This window comes from Brettanomyces nanus, chromosome 2 (genome assembly GCF_011074865.1).
Source record: "Brettanomyces nanus chromosome 2, complete sequence".
NCBI lineage: Eukaryota > Fungi > Ascomycota > Pichiomycetes > Pichiales > Pichiaceae > Brettanomyces > Brettanomyces nanus.
Window position 1 is genome coordinate 954705 of NC_052375.1, and position 19384 is coordinate 974088.

General features: G+C 41.5%; 11 protein-coding genes across 11 annotated transcripts; 6 read left to right on the forward strand and 5 right to left on the reverse strand.

The window, feature by feature from the left end:
- Positions 1 to 641: 641 nt before the first annotated feature.
- On the forward strand, positions 642 to 1595 carry RPP0 (ribosomal protein P0 (A0) (L10E); the record flags this gene model as incomplete). Its single annotated transcript, XM_038922738.1, has 1 exon — positions 642 to 1595. The coding sequence occupies one exon, from the start codon at positions 642 to 644 to the stop codon at positions 1593 to 1595; it is 954 nt and encodes a 317-aa protein (XP_038778666.1).
- A 916-nt stretch (positions 1596 to 2511) lies between these two features.
- On the forward strand, positions 2512 to 3714 carry FOA43_002443 (uncharacterized protein; the record flags this gene model as incomplete). Its single annotated transcript, XM_038922739.1, has 1 exon — positions 2512 to 3714. One exon carries the CDS (start codon positions 2512 to 2514, stop codon positions 3712 to 3714), a length of 1203 nt encoding a protein of 400 aa, XP_038778667.1.
- Positions 3715 to 3838: 124 nt separating this feature from the next.
- On the forward strand, positions 3839 to 4591 carry FOA43_002444 (uncharacterized protein; the record flags this gene model as incomplete). The annotated part of the gene is made up of 1 exon (XM_038922740.1): positions 3839 to 4591. The coding sequence occupies one exon, from the start codon at positions 3839 to 3841 to the stop codon at positions 4589 to 4591; it is 753 nt and encodes a 250-aa protein (XP_038778668.1).
- Positions 4592 to 4806: 215 nt separating this feature from the next.
- TMA19 (Ribosome associating protein) lies at positions 4807 to 5316 on the forward strand (the record flags this gene model as incomplete). The annotated part of the gene is made up of 1 exon (XM_038922741.1): positions 4807 to 5316. The coding sequence occupies one exon, from the start codon at positions 4807 to 4809 to the stop codon at positions 5314 to 5316; it is 510 nt and encodes a 169-aa protein (XP_038778669.1).
- A 61-nt stretch (positions 5317 to 5377) lies between these two features.
- On the reverse strand, positions 5378 to 6961 carry FOA43_002446 (uncharacterized protein; the record flags this gene model as incomplete). Its single annotated transcript, XM_038922742.1, has 1 exon — positions 5378 to 6961. One exon carries the CDS (start codon positions 6959 to 6961, stop codon positions 5378 to 5380), a length of 1584 nt encoding a protein of 527 aa, XP_038778670.1.
- A 160-nt stretch (positions 6962 to 7121) lies between these two features.
- FOA43_002447 (uncharacterized protein) lies at positions 7122 to 8477 on the reverse strand (the record flags this gene model as incomplete). Its single annotated transcript, XM_038922743.1, has 1 exon — positions 7122 to 8477. One exon carries the CDS (start codon positions 8475 to 8477, stop codon positions 7122 to 7124), a length of 1356 nt encoding a protein of 451 aa, XP_038778671.1.
- A 183-nt stretch (positions 8478 to 8660) lies between these two features.
- On the reverse strand, positions 8661 to 10148 carry FOA43_002448 (uncharacterized protein; the record flags this gene model as incomplete). The annotated part of the gene is made up of 3 exons (XM_038922744.1): positions 8661 to 9258; positions 10048 to 10053; positions 10141 to 10148. The coding sequence occupies 3 exons, from the start codon at positions 10146 to 10148 to the stop codon at positions 8661 to 8663; spliced, it is 612 nt and encodes a 203-aa protein (XP_038778672.1).
- A 298-nt stretch (positions 10149 to 10446) lies between these two features.
- FOA43_002449 (uncharacterized protein) lies at positions 10447 to 14166 on the reverse strand (the record flags this gene model as incomplete). The annotated part of the gene is made up of 1 exon (XM_038922745.1): positions 10447 to 14166. The coding sequence occupies one exon, from the start codon at positions 14164 to 14166 to the stop codon at positions 10447 to 10449; it is 3720 nt and encodes a 1239-aa protein (XP_038778673.1).
- An 802-nt stretch (positions 14167 to 14968) lies between these two features.
- Positions 14969 to 16229, forward strand: FOA43_002450 (uncharacterized protein; the record flags this gene model as incomplete). Its single annotated transcript, XM_038922746.1, has 3 exons — positions 14969 to 15669; positions 15919 to 16163; positions 16207 to 16229. 3 exons carry the CDS (start codon positions 14969 to 14971, stop codon positions 16227 to 16229), a joined length of 969 nt encoding a protein of 322 aa, XP_038778674.1.
- Positions 16230 to 16299: 70 nt separating this feature from the next.
- Positions 16300 to 16926, reverse strand: FOA43_002451 (uncharacterized protein; the record flags this gene model as incomplete). Its single annotated transcript, XM_038922747.1, has 1 exon — positions 16300 to 16926. One exon carries the CDS (start codon positions 16924 to 16926, stop codon positions 16300 to 16302), a length of 627 nt encoding a protein of 208 aa, XP_038778675.1.
- A 2012-nt stretch (positions 16927 to 18938) lies between these two features.
- Positions 18939 to 19349, forward strand: ELF1 (AAA ATPase Elf1; the record flags this gene model as incomplete). Its single annotated transcript, XM_038922748.1, has 2 exons — positions 18939 to 18945; positions 19027 to 19349. The coding sequence occupies 2 exons, from the start codon at positions 18939 to 18941 to the stop codon at positions 19347 to 19349; spliced, it is 330 nt and encodes a 109-aa protein (XP_038778676.1).
- Between the last annotated feature and the right edge of the window lie 35 nt (positions 19350 to 19384).

The window sequence follows — 19384 nt, forward strand, 5'->3', positions numbered from 1 at the left end:
AATCTTGTGACATTTAGTCCTGTGTCTTCTTGAAGCTTCCTGTAAGCAGGGCACAATTATTCTGGCAATGATAGTTATACGGTTGTCATCCAAGAACTTGAGAGTTTTATGTGAATCTACATTTATCAGGACTATTTCATATATGCCATTCAACGTCTGAAGAATGTTTTTGGTTCCAGCTTCAAATTGACTCAAAGTGTATTGTAAGCGCCTATCATTTGAGGCCGTTGCTGGGGAAACTGGCTGTTGATCAAAGTAAATTTGAACGGGGGAATCCGCTGAAGAGACCTGTTCGTAAACTCCTTTCAGTTTGACGATAAAACGTTGATCGAATGAAGAATCAATTGTAGCCATAAATGAAATATAATATTGATAAGCAGGGTTAATGTTTGTTCGAGTATATTAGGGATTTTCTTTCAAAGAGGAAAGAGAAGCGAGCAAATACAGGAGCTGCAGGAAGGTGCATATGCACCACGGGCATAAATAATCGCGCATAAAAAAGAAAACAAGCCACACCTCACACCTCTGGGTTTCTCGAATAGAAGTGAAAAAATTTTCAGACCAATGCTGAACACTGCTACAACACTACTCTCTTCACCCAAGCATAAGCTTTAAACAACCTATCGTACAAACTAAACGAAATGGGAGCTACTAGAGAAAAGAAAGCCGAGTACTTTGTGAAGTTGCAGGAGTATGTTGAGGAATACCAGTCGTTGTTCATCGTTGGTATTGACAATGTCTCTTCTCAGCAGATGCATGAGATCAGAAAGACCTTAAGAGGTGAAGGTGTGCTTTTGATGGGTAAGAACACTATGATCAGAAGAGCTTTGAGAAACATCCTCTCTGAGCATGCTGATTATGAGAAGCTCATGCCTTTCCTTAAGGGAAACATTGGTTTCATTTTCACCAACGGAGACTTGAAGAGTGTTAAGGAGGTTGTCATTGCCAACAAGGTTGCCGCTCCTGCCAGAGCTGGTGCCACTGCTCCTTGTGACGTGTTTGTTCCGGCCGGAAATACCGGTATGGAGCCTGGTAAGACCTCTTTCTTCCAGGCTTTGGGTGTTCCAACCAAGATTGCCAGAGGTACCATTGAGATCGTCTCTGACGTGAAGATTTTGACTAAGGATCAGAGAGTTGGTCCTTCTGAGGCTCAGTTGTTGAACATGTTGAACATCTCTCCTTTCACCTTCGGTATGACCATTGTCCAGGTGTTTGATCAGGGTCAGATCTTCCCTGCCACCATCTTGGATATTACTGATGATGAGCTGGTTGCTGACTTCACTGTCGCCATCGCTACTATCACCAAGATATCCTTGGCTTCTGGCTATCCAACCGTCTCTGCTGTCTCCACTCATCTCGTTAGCGCTTACCAGGACTTGGTTGCTCTTTCTATTGGTACTGGATACACTTTCGAGGGTACTGAGGAGCTCAAGGACAGACTTGACCATCCTGAGAATTATGCTGCTGCTACTACTGCTGCTCCAGCTGCTTCTGATGACACCAAGGAGGAGTCTAAGGGTGATGACAAAGAAGAGGAAGAAGAAGAAGAAGAGGAGGGCTCTGATGAGGACATGGGTATGGGATTGTTTGATTAAATTGTCTCCAACTAGGTATAATATTTAGTAATCCTATGAACTGAAACTAAAAACTGTAGATATCGTATCGTTGTCATATGCATAAATTCGCATAAATTCGCTTTTTATGCATATTGTCTTCTTCCATTCTTCTTTAGTCTATTGTACTTCTCTTCTTATCCTATCTATAATGTTTTCCCGTTCTTTCAAGTCAACTATCTCAATTGGACGCCGTTTCCAATCAACCATTGTCTCCACTAAAAAAGTCCCCTCTGCTAAAGGTGCTCTCTTCGGCTTCTTTGCAGGTGCTTCACTCTCGGGCTTTGGCTGCTATTACTATATGATGGAAGAGTATAAGGCTACTTCCAATGCGGTTGTTTCCGACGTCCTGAAACTCCAAAACTCCGTCCAAGATCTCGATAAGCATGTTTCTTCCATAGAACTCGAGTTGGCCCACAAGAATTGACTTCCTTCTACCTGCTGTATACTCATTACTACTATTCATATACTTTTATTCAAGTCTAGTATTACATAATTGCTTATGTAATCGCTCACATCGGTGCCATCAGGAAGGTTCAACCATTTAGCTTGCACTGCCCGGTTGTCCCAGATAGGAAGGTGAAAATTTTCAGACCTGGATAAGTATTAAGCATTAGAAGTATAAGCGGAGTGAAAAGAAAGGAGAGGGAAAGAGGTTAGAATGGTTGACGGATGCAATGATTCCATAGGATTAAATGATTCCAATGGGTCCAATGGGTCAAATGGGTCAAATGGGTCAAATGGGTCAAATGAATCCGATGAATCCAATAAACGACAAAAACCAAATTCGGCCGAGGACGATCTCCATAAATGCCAGTATGTGAATCCTGTCAACCATAGAAAATGTGGATTACAGGTACGCAAAGGGATGAAATACTGTTTTGCACATCTTAATAAGATGACACGGGACTCAAATGCAGAGAAAAAGATTTTTAAAATCAACAGTAGAGGAAACAGAGTGGGTAGAATTAAATGTCCTTTAGATCCTAGCCATACAATTTGGGAAGACAAATTAAAGAGTCATTTGGGTAAATGTAACGCTGTTCGGGCCAAAAGAGCCATTGAAGAAAAGCAAAAGAATTGTGACTGGTTTGACCTAAATCTAAACGTTAAAGAGGAGATATTAGACGGAAATATGAAATTAACAGACGAAAATATCGATATTAAGGAATTCAAGGATTTCTTGGAAAGTACACTCATGAGATATGAAGTATTTTTTAAAAATCAATCAGAGGTGCCAGAAGTGCCAATTGACCAACAGATGTATAAAGAAGGTCTTGAAGAGAGATATGAAGAAATTAGTAATAAGAAACATCTTTTACAGCAGTCTTCATTGATTGGGCAGCTAGTTAAGTATCAGCTATTTTCGAGAGAAAATTTGTACATTGAATTTGGGTGCGGAAGAGGGGAATTCAGCCGATATTTAAGCCGAGCTCTGGATGAAAAAGGTGATGCTGAAGTAGGAAGTAGGTTTCTCATGGTGGATAGAGAGAGTCCTAGGATGAAAATGGACAATAAAATTGTTCTAGACAGTAAATGTTCAACTCCGGAAGTTCATCGACTAAAAGTGGATATTAAAGATCTAAAGCTCTCTAAAGCCATGGAAAATTTCAGTTCGAGACCAAACGATTACTACGTGGGTATTTCAAAACATTTATGTGGAGTAGCCACGGATCTAACCCTTCGATGCTTGGTGAATTGTATGCAAGATACGGAAATGCATTTCAAATTCAAAGGATTTTTGGTTGCAATGTGCTGTCGACATTGCTGCTACTATCCATGGTTATTGGAAGGATCAAAGAGGTGGTTAAAAGAAATTTTCGGAATAGACGAAACCAATTTCAAGTATTTGAGAAAGATGTGTCCCTGGGCTACCAATGGAACTAATCATAGGGGAGAATTAAAAGGTAAGGAACATTTTTCAGGAATGAGTTTGGAAGAAAGAGAGGTGGTTGGACTTAAAATGAGACGTATTTTAGATACATCAAGATGTATAGCCATGAAAGAAAAGGGATTCAAGGTTCAATTGGTTAGATATGTTCCTAGAGAGGTTACTTTTGAGAATAGTTGTATGGTTATTGAGAACGACGGGATAATGTAACTTGGTGTCACGTGACTGGTGATTTGAATAATTTCTAATAATGAATTGAATGCCTTCAATATTATGGCTACAATTAATTTGACTTACTTCTCTGCTTACCATTCTTTTATTTCTACATTCTCCCATGGCATCGCTTTTGAAACAACATGCTCTTATCACCGGTGGTTCTCGAGGAATCGGATTTAAGATCGCTCAGAAACTTTGCGGTCAGGGCTGTAAAGTGACTCTACTTTCGAGATCCAAGTCCAGGCTTATAGACACTACCGATTATTTGAATGAGAGCTTCCCATTGGTCGCTGGAAAAAAGCATGGCTGGGTATCATGTGACTTGTCCGATCCGGAGCATCTATCAGAGCGACTTTTATCACAGTTTGAGGACTACAAATCGGTTAATATCCTCATCAACTGTGCTGGACAGACGCAGCAAAGATTACTTGTCAATACGAATGACGCGACGATCGACGCAATTTACAAAGTGAACCTTATTTCCCCCACGATTCTATGCCATTTCTTTTCCAGAAATATGCTTCGACAGCACCTTGAAAATGCCAATATCGTCAACGTATCGTCAATTCTCGCCCAGAAATACCTTCCGGGAACAGCCGTTTATTCGGCTAGTAAATTGGCTTTAAACGGATTGACCCTCAGTCTTTCGCAGGAAATGAATAGAAAAGGAAATCAGATAGTGCGAGTCAACTCGATTCTGCCAGGACTCATAAGAGAGACCGACATGGGGGAATCGGTAAATATGGAAACCATGCAACAATATGGATTGGATCAAATGACCACAAAGGCCGAAACGGTGGCAAATGAAGTATTGAAGGTGGTAATGGATTCAAGGATTACCGGAGAATTGATTCAAGTCCTTGCGGTGTAAGGATGTTATGATGAAAACAAGAATGGATAATGAAAAATGAAAAATGAAAAAAAAAAAATTAAAAAAATTAAAAAAATTAAAAAATTAAAAAATATTTTTCTCGCTAAAGAAAAATTTTTCATTTATAAAGAAAAGGATTCGCATTATTGATTGAACTGTTGCCCCGTGGTTGTTCTTCATTGATTAGTCCCTCGCCAATTCCCTATCACATAACAATGATTATTTTCAAGGACATTTTCTCAGACGATGAGTTGCTCTCAGATGCATACGACACCAAGGAGGTTAATGGAGTTGTGATTGAAGCCGACTGTCAATTGATCAAAGTTAAGGATGGTGCAGACGTTGATATTGGAGCCAACCCTTCTGCTGAGGTTGGTGATGATGATTTAGAGGATGGTCCAGTTGAAACTGTCAACAATGTTGTTTATTCGTTCAATTTGCAGCCAACTACCTTCGATAAGAAGTCATTTATGGTCTATATTAAGTCGTACATGAAGAAGGTCAAGGCCTACTTGACAGAGCATGATCCTGATCAGGTTGAAGTGTTTGAAAAGGGTGCCACTGCTTACGTTAAGAAGGTTCTCAAGTCATTCAAGGACTGGGAGTTTTATACGGGAGAATCTATGGATCCTGATGCCATGGTTATCTTGTTGAATTATAGAGAAGACGGTACTACTCCATTTGTTGCCATCTGGAAGCATGGAGCAAAGCACGAGAAGATCTAAGTCAACGGATTATATTTGTACTAGTGAAATGAAAAAAAAAAAAACGAAAAAAAAAAAAGATTCAATTATAATACTTCTGCACGACCTCTTTGAGCATCTCATCTTTGGTGCAATCTGGGTGATCGAGCTGATATTTAAAGAGTTTCTCATTGATCTCTTTCAGCCATGGACCGGGTTTCTTTCCTGTTAATGCGATCAATTCTCGACCATTAACCTTTACTGGTTCTTTGTAGATGTTTTCAAGCCCCTGATTATCGACCAGTTCCAACAACTCTTCAATTTGGACGCTGTTTTCTTTGATCTTGTCCATTTCTTTGAAGTTCCGTAACATATAGTAGACCAACAAGTTCAACCTCCAGTTTTCTCCGTACGGAATGAGCATTTTCAGTGCCAATTGTGACCTTTTCATCTCTTTGAAGTGACCAAAATCGTCACTGAATCTCTGCATATTTGAGACTATCTGATCACTAAGTTCGGCAAGCTTTATGGGCATCTTTAATCCTTGTAGAATAACCAAATATGCTGCTCCAACTGTTTTCACCTTCTTCTTCTTTCCCGTCTTTTTGGCGTCCTTACCAATCTCCACCTTGACATCGTTCCATCTATTCAATATCAACGAGCAGTAGAATGCCAATCTCGTGATATCGCTGCCACTTTTCACCTGTTTAATCAGCTCTTGAAGCCTATTAAAGCCTCCGTTTTGTTCTTCTATCAATGGTAACTTTTCAACCACATCATCTAATGATTTACTCACTCCATCGGTTGATAGTCTCTTTAGAACTGCATCACTAACATTGTCTGCTCCCTTAATCACCTTTTCCTCTCCTCGCTCCTTCTCTCCAAAGCCGAAAATGTCAATAAATCCAACATCTCTCATAAGCTTCAAGCCATAGACAGCGTCTCCTCCCAAGATGGTCTTTCTGAACTCAGTTCCTATCCTCTCTCGACTTATTTTCTGATCCAACGAAGTTCGAATTGAGTCCAGTTTCATCGCCTTGGATGCTTCTGGATCGATGATAAAGCCAAAATTGGATGCAAATCGAATTAACCTTAGACATCTCAACGGATCGTCAATAAACGTCTTTATAGGATCCAACGGAGTCCTCAATATTCCGTTTCGTAAATCATCCAAACCTTTTCCAGTCAAATCTTCAACCTTCATCGTCGATAGATTAAAGAAAAGTGAATTGAGAGTGGCATCTCTACGAAATGCATCTTCCTCGGGAGTACCAGTCTTAATACTAGGGATTCTAGAGTCTTCTGCGTACTGTTCATTTCGAAGGTTGACGAAATCGATATCATTACCCAATAATCGAGTCGTGCATGTCTCCAAATGCTTAGATTTCTCCGGGTTCTTCTTGATTTTATGTATTCCACTCAAAGAACTGGGAGAATCCAAATACTCTTGAAGTCCAGTAACGAAATCGAGTCCACTTAAATGGTCGATACCTATATCAATATCATGAGACTCTTTTCCCAACAACTTATCACGAACCCATCCTCCTGTAATTCTTAGTACAATTGGTGGCTTTTCCTGTGGTTCAGCAATTTTATCGTTATAGTATCCGGCATATTCTCGAAGAATACCGGTGATCTTCTTTTCGTTCTCGTTAAGAACAATTGGTTGAAGTTCTATCGAGGACATTTGACGACTGGACAACACTGGGGCAAATAATCGATGAACTAGACTCAGATTGGTTCCAATTCTACCCAATGTCATCTGTTAAAGAAGAAAATATAGTTAAACAAAATGGTGAAATAAATTTTCAGTGAAAGTCTCAAATGGACTTGTACAATTTATACATTTACTCAAACTTCATCTTCTTTCCAGTGAACTTAAGATGTGCAAAGTCGTCTTCAGCCTTCTTCTTGGCAAGCCAAGATGGATGTAAAGGTGCTCTTCTCCTCCTTTCCACCTCCTTCTCTTCTTCATATCTCTTTCTCTTTCTATCTTCTCTTTCTTTCTCTTTCTGGACTCTTTTAACTACTCTGGCGTCATATTCTACTTTCAATCTCTGCTGTTTGGAATGCCATTCTTCTCTTTCTTTAATCACATGTTTCGCATTTTTACCATACTTCTCTTCCCAGATCTTTCTTCTTGCTCTTTGACCTCTTCTGTTCTTTCTTTTATTCGCAGTAACAGTTTTAACATCCGCATCTCTATCAGCTTGTTCAAGTTCTTCTTCACTTTCATCACCCGAATAATAACCTGTAGCTAATGCGGGAAGCATGATTTTCTTGGAGGATATTGGGTCAATAAAGAAGTCGTCGGGGGGCCCCTGGGGCTCGTGGGACTCGTCTGAGGACTCGACTTTGGTGTCATGGGACTCGTCTGAGAACTCCTGGGACTCTTCTTGCGACTCTTCTTGCGGCTCGTCTGAGGATTTGTCTGAAGATTTGTCTGAGGACTCATCTGAGGACTCGTCTGAGGACTCGACTTTGGTGTCATGGGACTCGTCTGAGAACTCCTGGGACTCTTCTTGTGACTCTTCTTGCGGCTGGTCTGAGGACTTGTCTGAGGACTTGTCTGAGGACTCGTCTGATGACTCCTTGGACTCTTCTTGCGGCTTCACCTGCTTCCTCACCACATCCCCCTCAGGCCTCACCTGCTTCCTCACCGGTCCAAGTATCAACTTAAATTGAACTCTCATCTTCTCTATGCAAACTCTTGCTTCTTCCTTTCCATACAATACCGAAAAAAGACTCTCCATATCCTTTGAAGTACTCTCTTGTATACTCTTCAAGTCCTCATAGAAAGCACTGGGTATTATCTCCGATTTCTCCTTGATCTTCCTCTTGTATATCTTAGCGATCGTCCTCACAGTCTTTGCCCTGACACACTTCTTCATGATCTCTTCATTACTCTCCATCTCTAAGCTCTCTTTGCTGAACTTTCCACTGCGTTTTTTCTCTATCTTTAAAAGCTTCTTAGCAAGTCTCGCCAGCTTCTCATTAAATTCATTAAATTTGCTTTCAAACTGTTCCCTTTGGTACTGCTTGATCAAATTCTGTGCCTCTTCTTGACTCACACTTAATAGCTTGAATTGGTTGTTCCTCGAATGACAGATCTGAGATGTTTTGTGAAATCGTGGAGGATCCAAACCTTCAAATTTACACTGTAAAAGATCTAGTCGAAATAGCGTATTCTCCTCTTGTTTCATCTCGTTTTCCCTCCTATAGATGCTTAATCCAAGTAGATAGTCGAGGAATGATCTTCTTATATAGTCCTGAAAATTTCACCTCACTATAATTTTTCAGGCTGGTGAAAAAAAAAATTAACCACTATATAAACCACTTGGTATCCCTTGTCATTCATTACATAAAAGTATACTTAATGTCACATCTCATGCAGTCACTCCCTGTTTGGCCAAGTTCTCAATCCTCACCTTATACCGGTCAAGTTTGTTACATTCTTCCTGGATCTTTTTGATACAGGTTTTACGTCCAATCCGTAATTCTTCCTTTCCAAGTGTCTCCACTCCATCTAATCTCATAAGTAGCTTCAAAAGAGACTCGTTAAAGTAGAGGTATTTGTACTGAAATGCTTCCTTGTAAGACACAGAAGTATCTGTCCGCTTAGAAGTCTTCGATGTTTCTCTCTCTTCTATCTTCTCCAAAAATGCCCTAATCTTAGGCTCGTACTTATTGTCGAATTCCCTCATAATAGTGGATATTTCCAGTTTCGATATATCGACCGGATCAAGCTTCAAAGCCTCCGTCACGGACTGTTGCTGTTTGTTCTTGTGCTTACGATGCTTATGGTGTTTTTTCTTCCTTCTGCTCTGACTATTTTCCTTTACTTTCTTTCCTCCTCCACTCACCATTCTAACTAGGAGCATCGCTGCAACAGCAGAAACTCCAATCAACACTCTCTGTTGGTTATCCTCAAGAAATGTAACCACCTTTTCCGCATCTTCATAATTGAGCACTTTGTGAAGTTGGCTGTTCACTGTTGACAGTGTACGTTTGCCATATTCTGCCACGAAGCTTTGTACTTGGTCCATGATGAAGTGTCATCCAGATGAAAAAGTCGTGTCCACTGGTCAAAGTGAAAAATTCGCTACTTTTGGCTGTGCTGCTACCGAACCAAGTTCAGCTCACCTTATCTCAACTCACTCTATCACTGCCGCTGCTATTACTACTGCCGCATCCAACATCTATCGTTGCTACAGTGCCTCGAAAACTCTTCATATTTAAACCCTCAACTACTTATACCTTCATTAACTTAATCTTAATCGTTCATTACTCTCTCATTGCTGCATCCTTACACCAAACAATCCCTCCTTTTTCACTTCCATTTTTCACTTCCTTTTCATTTTCCACTTTCCACCTTCCATTTTCAACCTTCTCTTCCCATCTTCAAACAATGAATGTTATCGATAGAAAGAGAAATCTCGGACCAGTTGATGCTCAGAGTCTCAAATTCGACTTGTCCTCTGAAAAATCGTCCAATCAAGAAGAAAAATTAACTGATCAATTCTTCATAAAGACAGGAACTGTGAAATCATGCAATGGCTCTTCCTATATCGAATCTAACGGTACCATAATAACAACATCTGTCTATGGGCCTAGACCCAACTTTACCAAGGCATTCAACAATCGTGCCAGTCTCAGAATTACGCTAGGACTCAACAACTTTGTCACTCTAGACAGTCTCAAAATCAACTCTTCGAATAGTAGCTCTGAACTATCTGAGAAACAGCTCATTAGCACAATCCAATCATTTGTTACGAGCAACTGTCTCAACCTCATCTTGTTGGAAAAGTATCAGAAATCAGCCATAGAGATCTTCATTGATATTATAGTGTTAAACACTGCTCATACTATGACATCGTTACTATCTGTCATTCAAAATGGCGTCAATCTAGCTCTTCTAGACTCCGGCTTAAACCTAAGAGCCGTTCCTGCGTGTGGCTACTTAGCAGAAAACGGTAATGAGGTACTCGTTAACTGCTGTCATGGTCCAAATTATGACCGTGACGATGAAGAAGATGAAGATGAAGGTGAACTCGTATTAGGAATCTATTCCAATTTTGATGCCTATGATGCTTCTCTTCACCAGACTGTGTCTAAGTGCATACACAATGCCAGGCAGCTACGTATAGAGCTCAATCACTTTCTACTGGCCGCCTAGATTCCGTACGCTGCTCTTGGACTGTACCTCTTTCTACTGCTTCTACTACTCCTCGTGGTAGATCCAGTGGTAGAGTTAATTTTCTTGGCAGCCTGAGTGACCCTGGAAAACACTGACGTTCCTCCACTGGATCTCGTCTTATTACGACGACTCGTGGATCCGCCAGAGTTGCCGTGCTTTTGAGATGATGCGGCAGTTTGCTCCTCGTTCAATAAACTCACCCTTGGCTCCCACTTAAGTGACATCTCGTATAGCATCTCGTCGTTCGGAAGGTTGTTGAACATCACCAAAAGATAGGCCACCGTTTTATCATCGCCGGCAAAAGTGTACTTTCTTCTGCCGAATTGCATCACTTCATGGACGATTTTACAGATAGCTGCACGCTTGCTGAAGTTCACTAGACTTTTATCTTCGTGAATATAGTCGGAATTACCGTCCGTGGTGAATCGTAGATCTGATAGATACATTCCCAAAAATGGAAGACAAGGATCTCCATCGTCTGCAATAAACTTCAGCATGTTTCTGTACTCTCCATAGTTTTTTCCAATAGACATCAAATTGTCCATCTTTTTAAACTGACTCATGATATCCTTATGTACTAATGACCATGTAGTCTTCATTCGACTTATGGCCGTTGATCCCAAGCCAGAGATGACTGCTGTCATACTGGAGAAGTTCTTCAACTCCAGTAGCTTTTCTGCCAATAACACAAAGTATTTGATAGTAGCTACTCTTTCAATAATATCCCCTTGTCGAAGAACCATATAAATGACAAAGTGAGTCAACTGGTTGCAATTTCGAATGAAATCGCCAATACTCTTCGTACTGATTGCATCATTCTTCTGGAAGATCTTGTTGAAATTGTATGACCTTGCGAATAATTCCGTCCGACTGATCCGGCAGAAAAACGACTCTTGAAGAAGAGTAATCTGTTTCGCCACCTCATCAATTTTCAGGTTGTGCAAACGTATTTGCTTGATCTCTGGCGTCAATACTTTGGGAACGGGAGTCACCTTCTGCCCATAATGAGGAGCATCATCAGTGTTAAGAGCTACAACATAATCCTTTTGATACTTGAATTCAAGAACCAAGTTACCCAGCTCAGCCAAGTCTTCCTGAACGTGAGAGTCGCTACACCATTTCTTCCATTCCTTCTTCATACCTTCTGTATTGTAGTTAACGTTCCAGTATTGTCTGAAGAGTCTCTCTACCACGGCCAGAACATTCTGTTGCTGCGGATGTTGTTTCTGTTCTATCCAGATTCCATACTCTTCGTAGCTTAGAGCTTCTGGCATCTCCAGATTGAATTTGTCCAGTAAAATTTCAAACAACCCTTCCGGTGTAGTAAACGTTCTTGCCATCAGCATGAACGTATCGGCAAAGGCAGGCTCGTTCTTTCTTATAGGGTCCACAAGCTTTGACACTAATGCCTTTACAGGACCTCCCTTAAGTCCATTTGGATCGTAAATTAGCTCCTTCTCATCATCGTCCATATCCAAAAACCACGGTAACTGATCTGAATCAGACGACTTGTTATGACCATAATAATACTCGGATTGACTCATTGCAGAAACCATTGTATTATGTCTCTCCGCAATGAATATAGAGGCAATGTTGAAATCTGTGTCCATCAACCTCGAACAGTAGTTCAAGATCGACTGTCTCTGATCCTTTAATTGTCCCACAGATGCAATCATTAACGACAGCTTATCAGGAATGATCTTCAAACTGGACCTCACTTTCCAACTAGGTTCGTGTAGATATAGATCGTGGTTATAGATTAAGTTATCCTTATTTTTGAGCACAGTTCGAAGACCTCTGGCAAACTTCTCGGCTTTCAAGCTTCGATACCGGGGATCGCTCTTACCAGACTCTGCCTCCTCTTTTTCTGCTTCCGTACTAAACGAACGAAATGCTTCGGGGTCGTACGCCGTCAATAACTGACAATCTAGTACCAACCCAGAGAGAACTGAGTGAATCTCCTGCTTTAATTGCAGAAATTCATCCAACAAAGGCTGCAGATTTCGTGACGTAGTTTCGTAGAACCCCCGATTGGGATCCTCTTCGCTGGTAAAGCTGTTGACAGCATCATCTGACCCAGTTGCACTCTCAGCTGACGTCTCTTCTCCACGCTGAGCCAGACGAGTGATCATACTGAACAAGGTAAAGTCAATAGATTCTATCGTCTCGATGTACTTCGTCATAAGTGGTATACAATGATATACCAGTGTAAGAATGTTGAGATTTCTGTCTTTCAAGTACAATGGGTAAGGAATGGAACTGGGTGTGCTTCCATCTAATACATCTCTAGTCTTGTCCAAAAGATGGTTAATTTTAGATGCCTCATGCTCCAATCTTTTCACCACGTCATCATCGAGTAAAATGGTGGACTTTGGATGTTCATCGTTGGCCAAATTATCGTTTTCGTTGACAAATTGGTTACTGAAATTTCCAGCCTCGAATTTATTGCGAAGAAACCTAGTATAGATGATCGGTATATTACGAGTATCATCAATGTAGGGAGTCTTGAGGTTGAGAAAGGCATCACTGATAAGCAAGGCCCGTTTCAGCATCTTAGAAGCATCCTTTTGGGCTTGATGTAGGTAAGCTAAGGCAGAAGAAATGGATGAATCAGAGGTAACAGATTCATAGGATGTGGTGGAAGGACGTGGATGTAAAGGAGTTTCACCCTCATCATCACCGATATATTCAAGTTCATCATCGTCTGAAGGAGTAGGCTGAGATTTAACCGTCATTAAATGAATATTACCATTAATAATGAACTGGACCAAAGATGAGGTGAGCTTCTTAAGAAGCGATGAGATCTCTTCGGATGGACCGTCAGTATTCAAGACTTCAGCAAGCATTCTGACAATCATTTGATATATTGCAACAGTAGACGACACCGAGTTAACTCGAAGACGAAAAGAAGCATTATCAGACTTGGTTAGAGCTTCTACAGCTGAATCGAGGGACTTCTTAAAGAAACCGTTGAGAGAACTCCAGTTGGTGATATCAGCAGGAGCCAAGTAGAAGTCTGTAGGACGATATCTTGCCAGACTATCGTACTTTTTCGTCTCTTTGGCCAGCAAATCGACGGTATTGGAGTGAGCAGGAACCGAAAAGGTACTTTCCGGTGGTCCTTGCTGCTGCTGCTGCTGTTGCTGTTGCTGCTGCTGCTGTTGCTGTTGCTGCCGCTGCTGTTGGCCAGATCCTGAGTCCGTTAAGGACAGAGGAACTGTATAATAGCCAGAGGCGTACCTGGATGTATCTGGATACTCCAAGTGAGGGATTTCGGAATTAGAATCATTAGGCAAAAGCGGTAGATTCCGGGTATAGACATTCAGAGCCTGATTATGGAAGATAAACTCGTCATCGAGAGTAATCTTAGGTAACCAGATAGGAGTAAAGGCGAAAGTAGGCTGGGCTGAGGGGTTCGGGGTCTGGAAATAGGAGGCTATTTCCTCAGTGGAAACAAGATGGATATTGTTCTGTTGAGGCGAATCGCTGAGTTCGGAGTAGGAACGAGTCTGAGATTGCTGCCTTGACGAAGAGGGAGAACCTGTAAAGCCAGAGGAGGACTCAATTGGCTGAAGGGATTTTGCATGTGATGGAGGAAACCAACCACGAGTGACGGTACCAATCGGATCAACAGTGATTCCATCCCACCAGTTAAAGCTTGGTTTAGATAGCACGTATACTATGTCATCTGTCATGAGACTGAGAGTATTCGGGATTGAGGGGTTGCTAAAATATTCTGTAACGACTACGGTATCAATTGGAACTACAGCAGGTGCTGAAGATCCTGCTGGTCCTGAAACCGAGAGGGAAACCGATAGGGAAGCCATGGTTAGAGAGGAAGGAGTGGTGGAGAGGTGGTTGGTACGGGTGGGATTATGTTTGTGGGGGTGTGCGCCACGGGTCCCGGGGACGCCTGGTACGCCTGGTACGTCTGGTGGTACGCCTGGTACGCCGGGTACGCCACGAAATGACTACTGGCCAAGGCTACGCCACGCATCCGGTTCACAAGTCCACGGTACTACTACGGGCCAAGGCCCCCCTATATAATAAACTCTACTTCAGTCATCCTCTTCAATGACCTCAAATACTCCATTGAACCCCGAGCATCCTCGACCATTGAGCCCCTTCTATGGTGCGATTCTTGATAATAATGTTCTAGGCGATGCTGCTGCCATGTCTCTATCTAATGAGAATCCATCTAATACTGATACTGATAATGATGCTGATAGAGAAAGTGATACCGATAACCATTCGGGATCTTCCTCACCCGCTTCCTTTGCTCCTAACAAAGTAATGGCTCCCTTAATTAGTATACTAAGTGGTAGGTCTGCTAATAATACAGACTCAGATGGACTGAGTGACGGTGAACTATTACGACGTGCTAGAAGTAGCAATAAAAAGCTGTCGTGGCATAAAAGACCCACCATAACGATGATCTGTGCAGCCATTTTCCTCATCTTCTTTGCGTCAGGATTTGCCACTGCTGCTCAAATACAAATGATTATGGAAGGTGTCTGTTACAAGGTGAATCAAGGTAGAGATCAACCCTATCAGTGCGATTCACCATTCATTCAAAAGACCAACGCTCAGGTCCAAAAGTGGCTAAGTTTAACTGCCATAATCAACATCCTAGTCAGTGGAAAAGTAGGCCAGATGAGCGATACTCACGGCAGAAAACCTGTCATTCTTTTCATCATTGCATGTGACTTGGTTGGATTCATCGTTATACTTGTAGTTCTTACTCCACGATACTTCTCTGCACGTCTACTTTTCCTAGGAGGTTCAATTCAGAGTATGGGGGGTTCCATTTTCGTTTTGATGGGTGTTAGTGATAGTTATATAGTTGATGTTGTTGTTAAACAGCATAGAATGCAGGCTATGGGTAAATTAGTGGCATTCATGACCTTTGGTATGGGTCTAGGCCCTCTAAGTGCGTCTATTGCCAATCTCAGTCCTCGCTATACTTTGCTGGTTTCCGTACTACTTCGTGTGTTTGCCTTGGCACTTGTTGTTCTGTTTCTTCCTGAATCTCGTTCGGCAAAGCTTCGTGCCAAGGCCAGACGGCGGCTGTCCAGAGAAAGAAGAATGTCTGACGAGCAAATCCAGCATACATTTTCTGTATCTGGAATCGTTAATCTACTCGGATTGAACCAGCTTATTGACTCTTTAAAGTCCATCAAGTTGCTCTGGATTTCTCGGTACGACGATCACCTTAAGCTAGACATATCTGCCCGTATCAACGTTCTTCTTCTTCTCTTCATCAACCTCATAATCATGGGTACATCGATCGGCTTGGGCATATCCATGATACTCTATGCCACATACACATTCCACTGGGAATCCGGTACAACTAGTATGTTTTTAGGGATTCTTATGATTCTAAGAGGCTTGGTTTTACTTTTCTTCAACCCTTGGTTCTATGGTAAAATGCAGTCGTTAACACCCAGTCATCCTGATAGGTTGGATTATATAGATCGAACTTATCTAGTCGTGGCACTATTATGTGAAATAGGAATGCAGACGATGGGTGTAATTGCCAATACAACTGCAGGATTCTTGATGATTGCTCCATTCATGGCCTTTGCTTCACTAGGCACTCCTACACTTCACTCTGCATTGATCAAATACAGTCCTAGTTCTGCTAAGAACGGAGAATTCTTTGGCGCGTTGGCTCTATTCACCAATATCATCAGTTTATTTGCACCGGTAGCAGCCTTGTCAATCTATTCGGCTAGTCTTGCAGTCAATCCAAAGTTGATATTCTATATAGCCATAGTATTGAACTCGTTTGGCTTGGCATCTGTGGCATTTCTAAGGTTTGACAGCAGTTAATGAGTGTTACTCTCTAAACGTTCACTTTTCTCCCTCAAATTCTGTGCTTCTTCCTTTCCTATCATCAATATCGGTACCTTTTCATCGTCCAAACCGTCTCCTAAGTTCAAGCTATCCATCTCTTCTTCTTTGAACACTCTCTCTCTTCCTCCTTCTCCTGGCTCGTATAATATATTGGCCAGAGATTTTGGATCAGTCATAGTCATTTCATCTGGTGCTTCTTCTGGTTCGTCCACCCATTCCAGATACGGCGAAGCTGGTGGAGATTTCATCTGAATGCTTTGTGGCGGAGGCTCAAGGTAGATTGAGTCTATAGGCATCTTTTCATCCTCTCCTATTGGTTGGTTGGCCTCCAATTGGTCCCGCTTCTTCGTTAATGGATTATCTCGAAGTGAATAGTCACATCGTATATGATTTTGTTGTAGCATCTTGTAAACTTGTTCGGCAGTCTGCTGATCTTCAAACACCACTAGCACTCTATTGAAAAAACGGAGCTTCGACACTTGAACTGTTTCATCGTCCCCGATCGCTAAATCGATCGTCTCTATGAGCCGGTCCAACAAATCATCGTACTTCGGGTCAAGGTAGTTTGGATCAGTGATTATGATGGTATTGGTTGGCATGGTTGAAGCTAAGAAGAATACGAATACGTAGATCATCTTTGCTAAGCCGCATATAGCTAGTCTTCTGCTCAGCCACTAGACTGTTTAGCCACTAGACTGCTTAGCCACTAGACTGCTTAGCCACTATTTACAGATTAGCCATTCAACCCCTTAGGTAACTCCTTTAATTGTATTACATTATATCAATCCTTCTTGGCTCTTTGGATGCTCCATCACTAGTTTCCACTTGGCAGAGGATTACTAAAGCTAAGAAGAATATGTATACGTACACCAGCCTCTGCTCAGCCATTCAACCCATTTAAAACTCCTTTGATTGTATTACATTATATCAATCCTTCTTGGCTCTCTTAAATGCTCCACCAATTTCCACTTGCTTTCTCTTGCCAAATGATTTCTGCTCAATGATATTCTTGGCCTCTTGTTCATCTACAGCCAATTCAATCAATCCTCTCTCAAATACACTCATCGAAGGCTCACTATCATCTGCATGGAACTTATTGTGAGCAGCTAAAGCTAAAGCTTCCTCCGGCTTGATCACATCCTCGTCACTGTGAAGTTTCTTAGCAATGAAAATAGGAAGACCAGGAGACGTTTGGAGTTTCAACTGGAGCATTTTCAAAGGACACTCGGAGAACTCATTCACCACAGCACGGAGATTCTGATGCAAGACGGCCCTGTCCTGTTTGATACTTCCCAACTTCACACTCAAATTCACTCCCATTGGTGGAATATAGAAGACAGAATTGACTGCTTGACTGATCTGGAAACTGATCGTTTGCACAGAAACTGCCTCTTCTCTCGTACCCATCCTAATAGGAATAGGATACTTCGACGAACCATAGAATGTCTTTCCAAGCAATTTTGGTAACGCTGTAATTAATCTATCATCACTCAAAAACAAACCGTATTCTTTCACCAACCGTCTACGAGCCTCAAAGCTCTTGTATGTGGTCTTCAAGTCTTGTCCGTCGATTATCTTAGCTAGATGATCAATCTTTTCAGCCTCTATTTGTTTCATTAATTCCTCCGTAATCGATCCATCTTTCACAAATAGACAAACCTTGAAATCATTTAAATCATGTACACTATGTTCCAATCTAATGGGCTTAGGCTTGAGTGTATGTTTCTTGGAAAAGAACTTAGTATTGGCAACTTGTAGGTATAAGCACAAATCTTTGTCATCTTGTTCAAAAAGCTCAAGCTTTCCTGTTTCTTGTTGTTTCTTCTCTGATTGTCTTTGTGTCCATTTTATTAATTCATCCACTGCTTTATCAACGATTGAGTCTCTAATGTTAAAAGGGTTGGAGGCATCGGGGGCCTCTTTGAGAGCATCTTTAACTGTCTTGGTCTTCTCTATCTTAGCTTTAACTGTCTTAGCCTTCTCTGTCTTAGCTTTAACTGTCTTAGCCTTCTCTGTCTTAGCCTTCTCTGTCTTAGCCTTCTCTGTCTTAGCCTTCTCTGTCTTAGCCTTCTCTGTCTTAGCCTTCTCTGTCTTAGCCTTCTCTGTCTTAGCCTTCTCTGTCTTAGCCTTAGCCTTAATTGTCTTGGGCTTCTCAGTCTTAGTCTTAGCTGTTTTAGTCTTCTCAGTCTTGGTCTTCTCAACCTTAGTCTTAGTTGTCTTAGGCTTCTCAACCTTAGTCTTAGTTGTCTTAGGCTTCTCAACCTTGGTCTTCTTAGGCCTCTCAACCTTACTCTTCTTAGGCCCCTCAACCTTACTCTTCTTAGGCCCCTCAGCCTTACTCTTCACCACAACCTCTCCCTCCTTCTCACTTTGCTTTCTAGTTCTCATTTTCATCGTTAACTAGTTCTAATCGTAGAAACAAAAGTCTTCTCTTAAAATTTTTCAGATTTTTCACTTTTGTTATTTTTCACTTCTTTTTTGGAAAAAAAACTTTTTTTGATCTTTTTCAAGGCGGTGTAATTCGCGACCCAGTAATATAAAAAAATTCTTCTTCTTCTCCTTCGTCTGGTCTATTCTTGACTACTTTATTGTCAAGCAGAAGCCATTCAAAATGGTAAGTAATCTAATACAATGGGGTTGTCTCTATTCAATACTAACGTCTTTATAGGGAAGAAAAAAGAAAAGTTCCAGAAAACCAGTGAAGAAAATAAAGCAGAAGCTGGACACCCAGTTTACCTGTCTCTTCTGCAATCATGAAAAGTCAGTCACGTGCACAATGGATAAGAAGTCCAATGTGGCCACATTGCTCTGTAAGGTGTGCGGGCAGTCGTTTCAGAGTCCTATAAATTCACTTTCCGAACCCGTCGATATTTATTCCGACTGGGTCGATGCCTGTGAGGCTGTGGCTGAGGAAGAGGCCAAGTTGGTTGAGAATGGAAAGAGTCTGTTAGATGCTGGTGATGGAGACGTAGACGGTGACGAAGATGAAGACGTCAAGGCAAAGGACGAGGATGACTACTGAGTACTCACCGACTGCTCAACTACACAATTACCTAA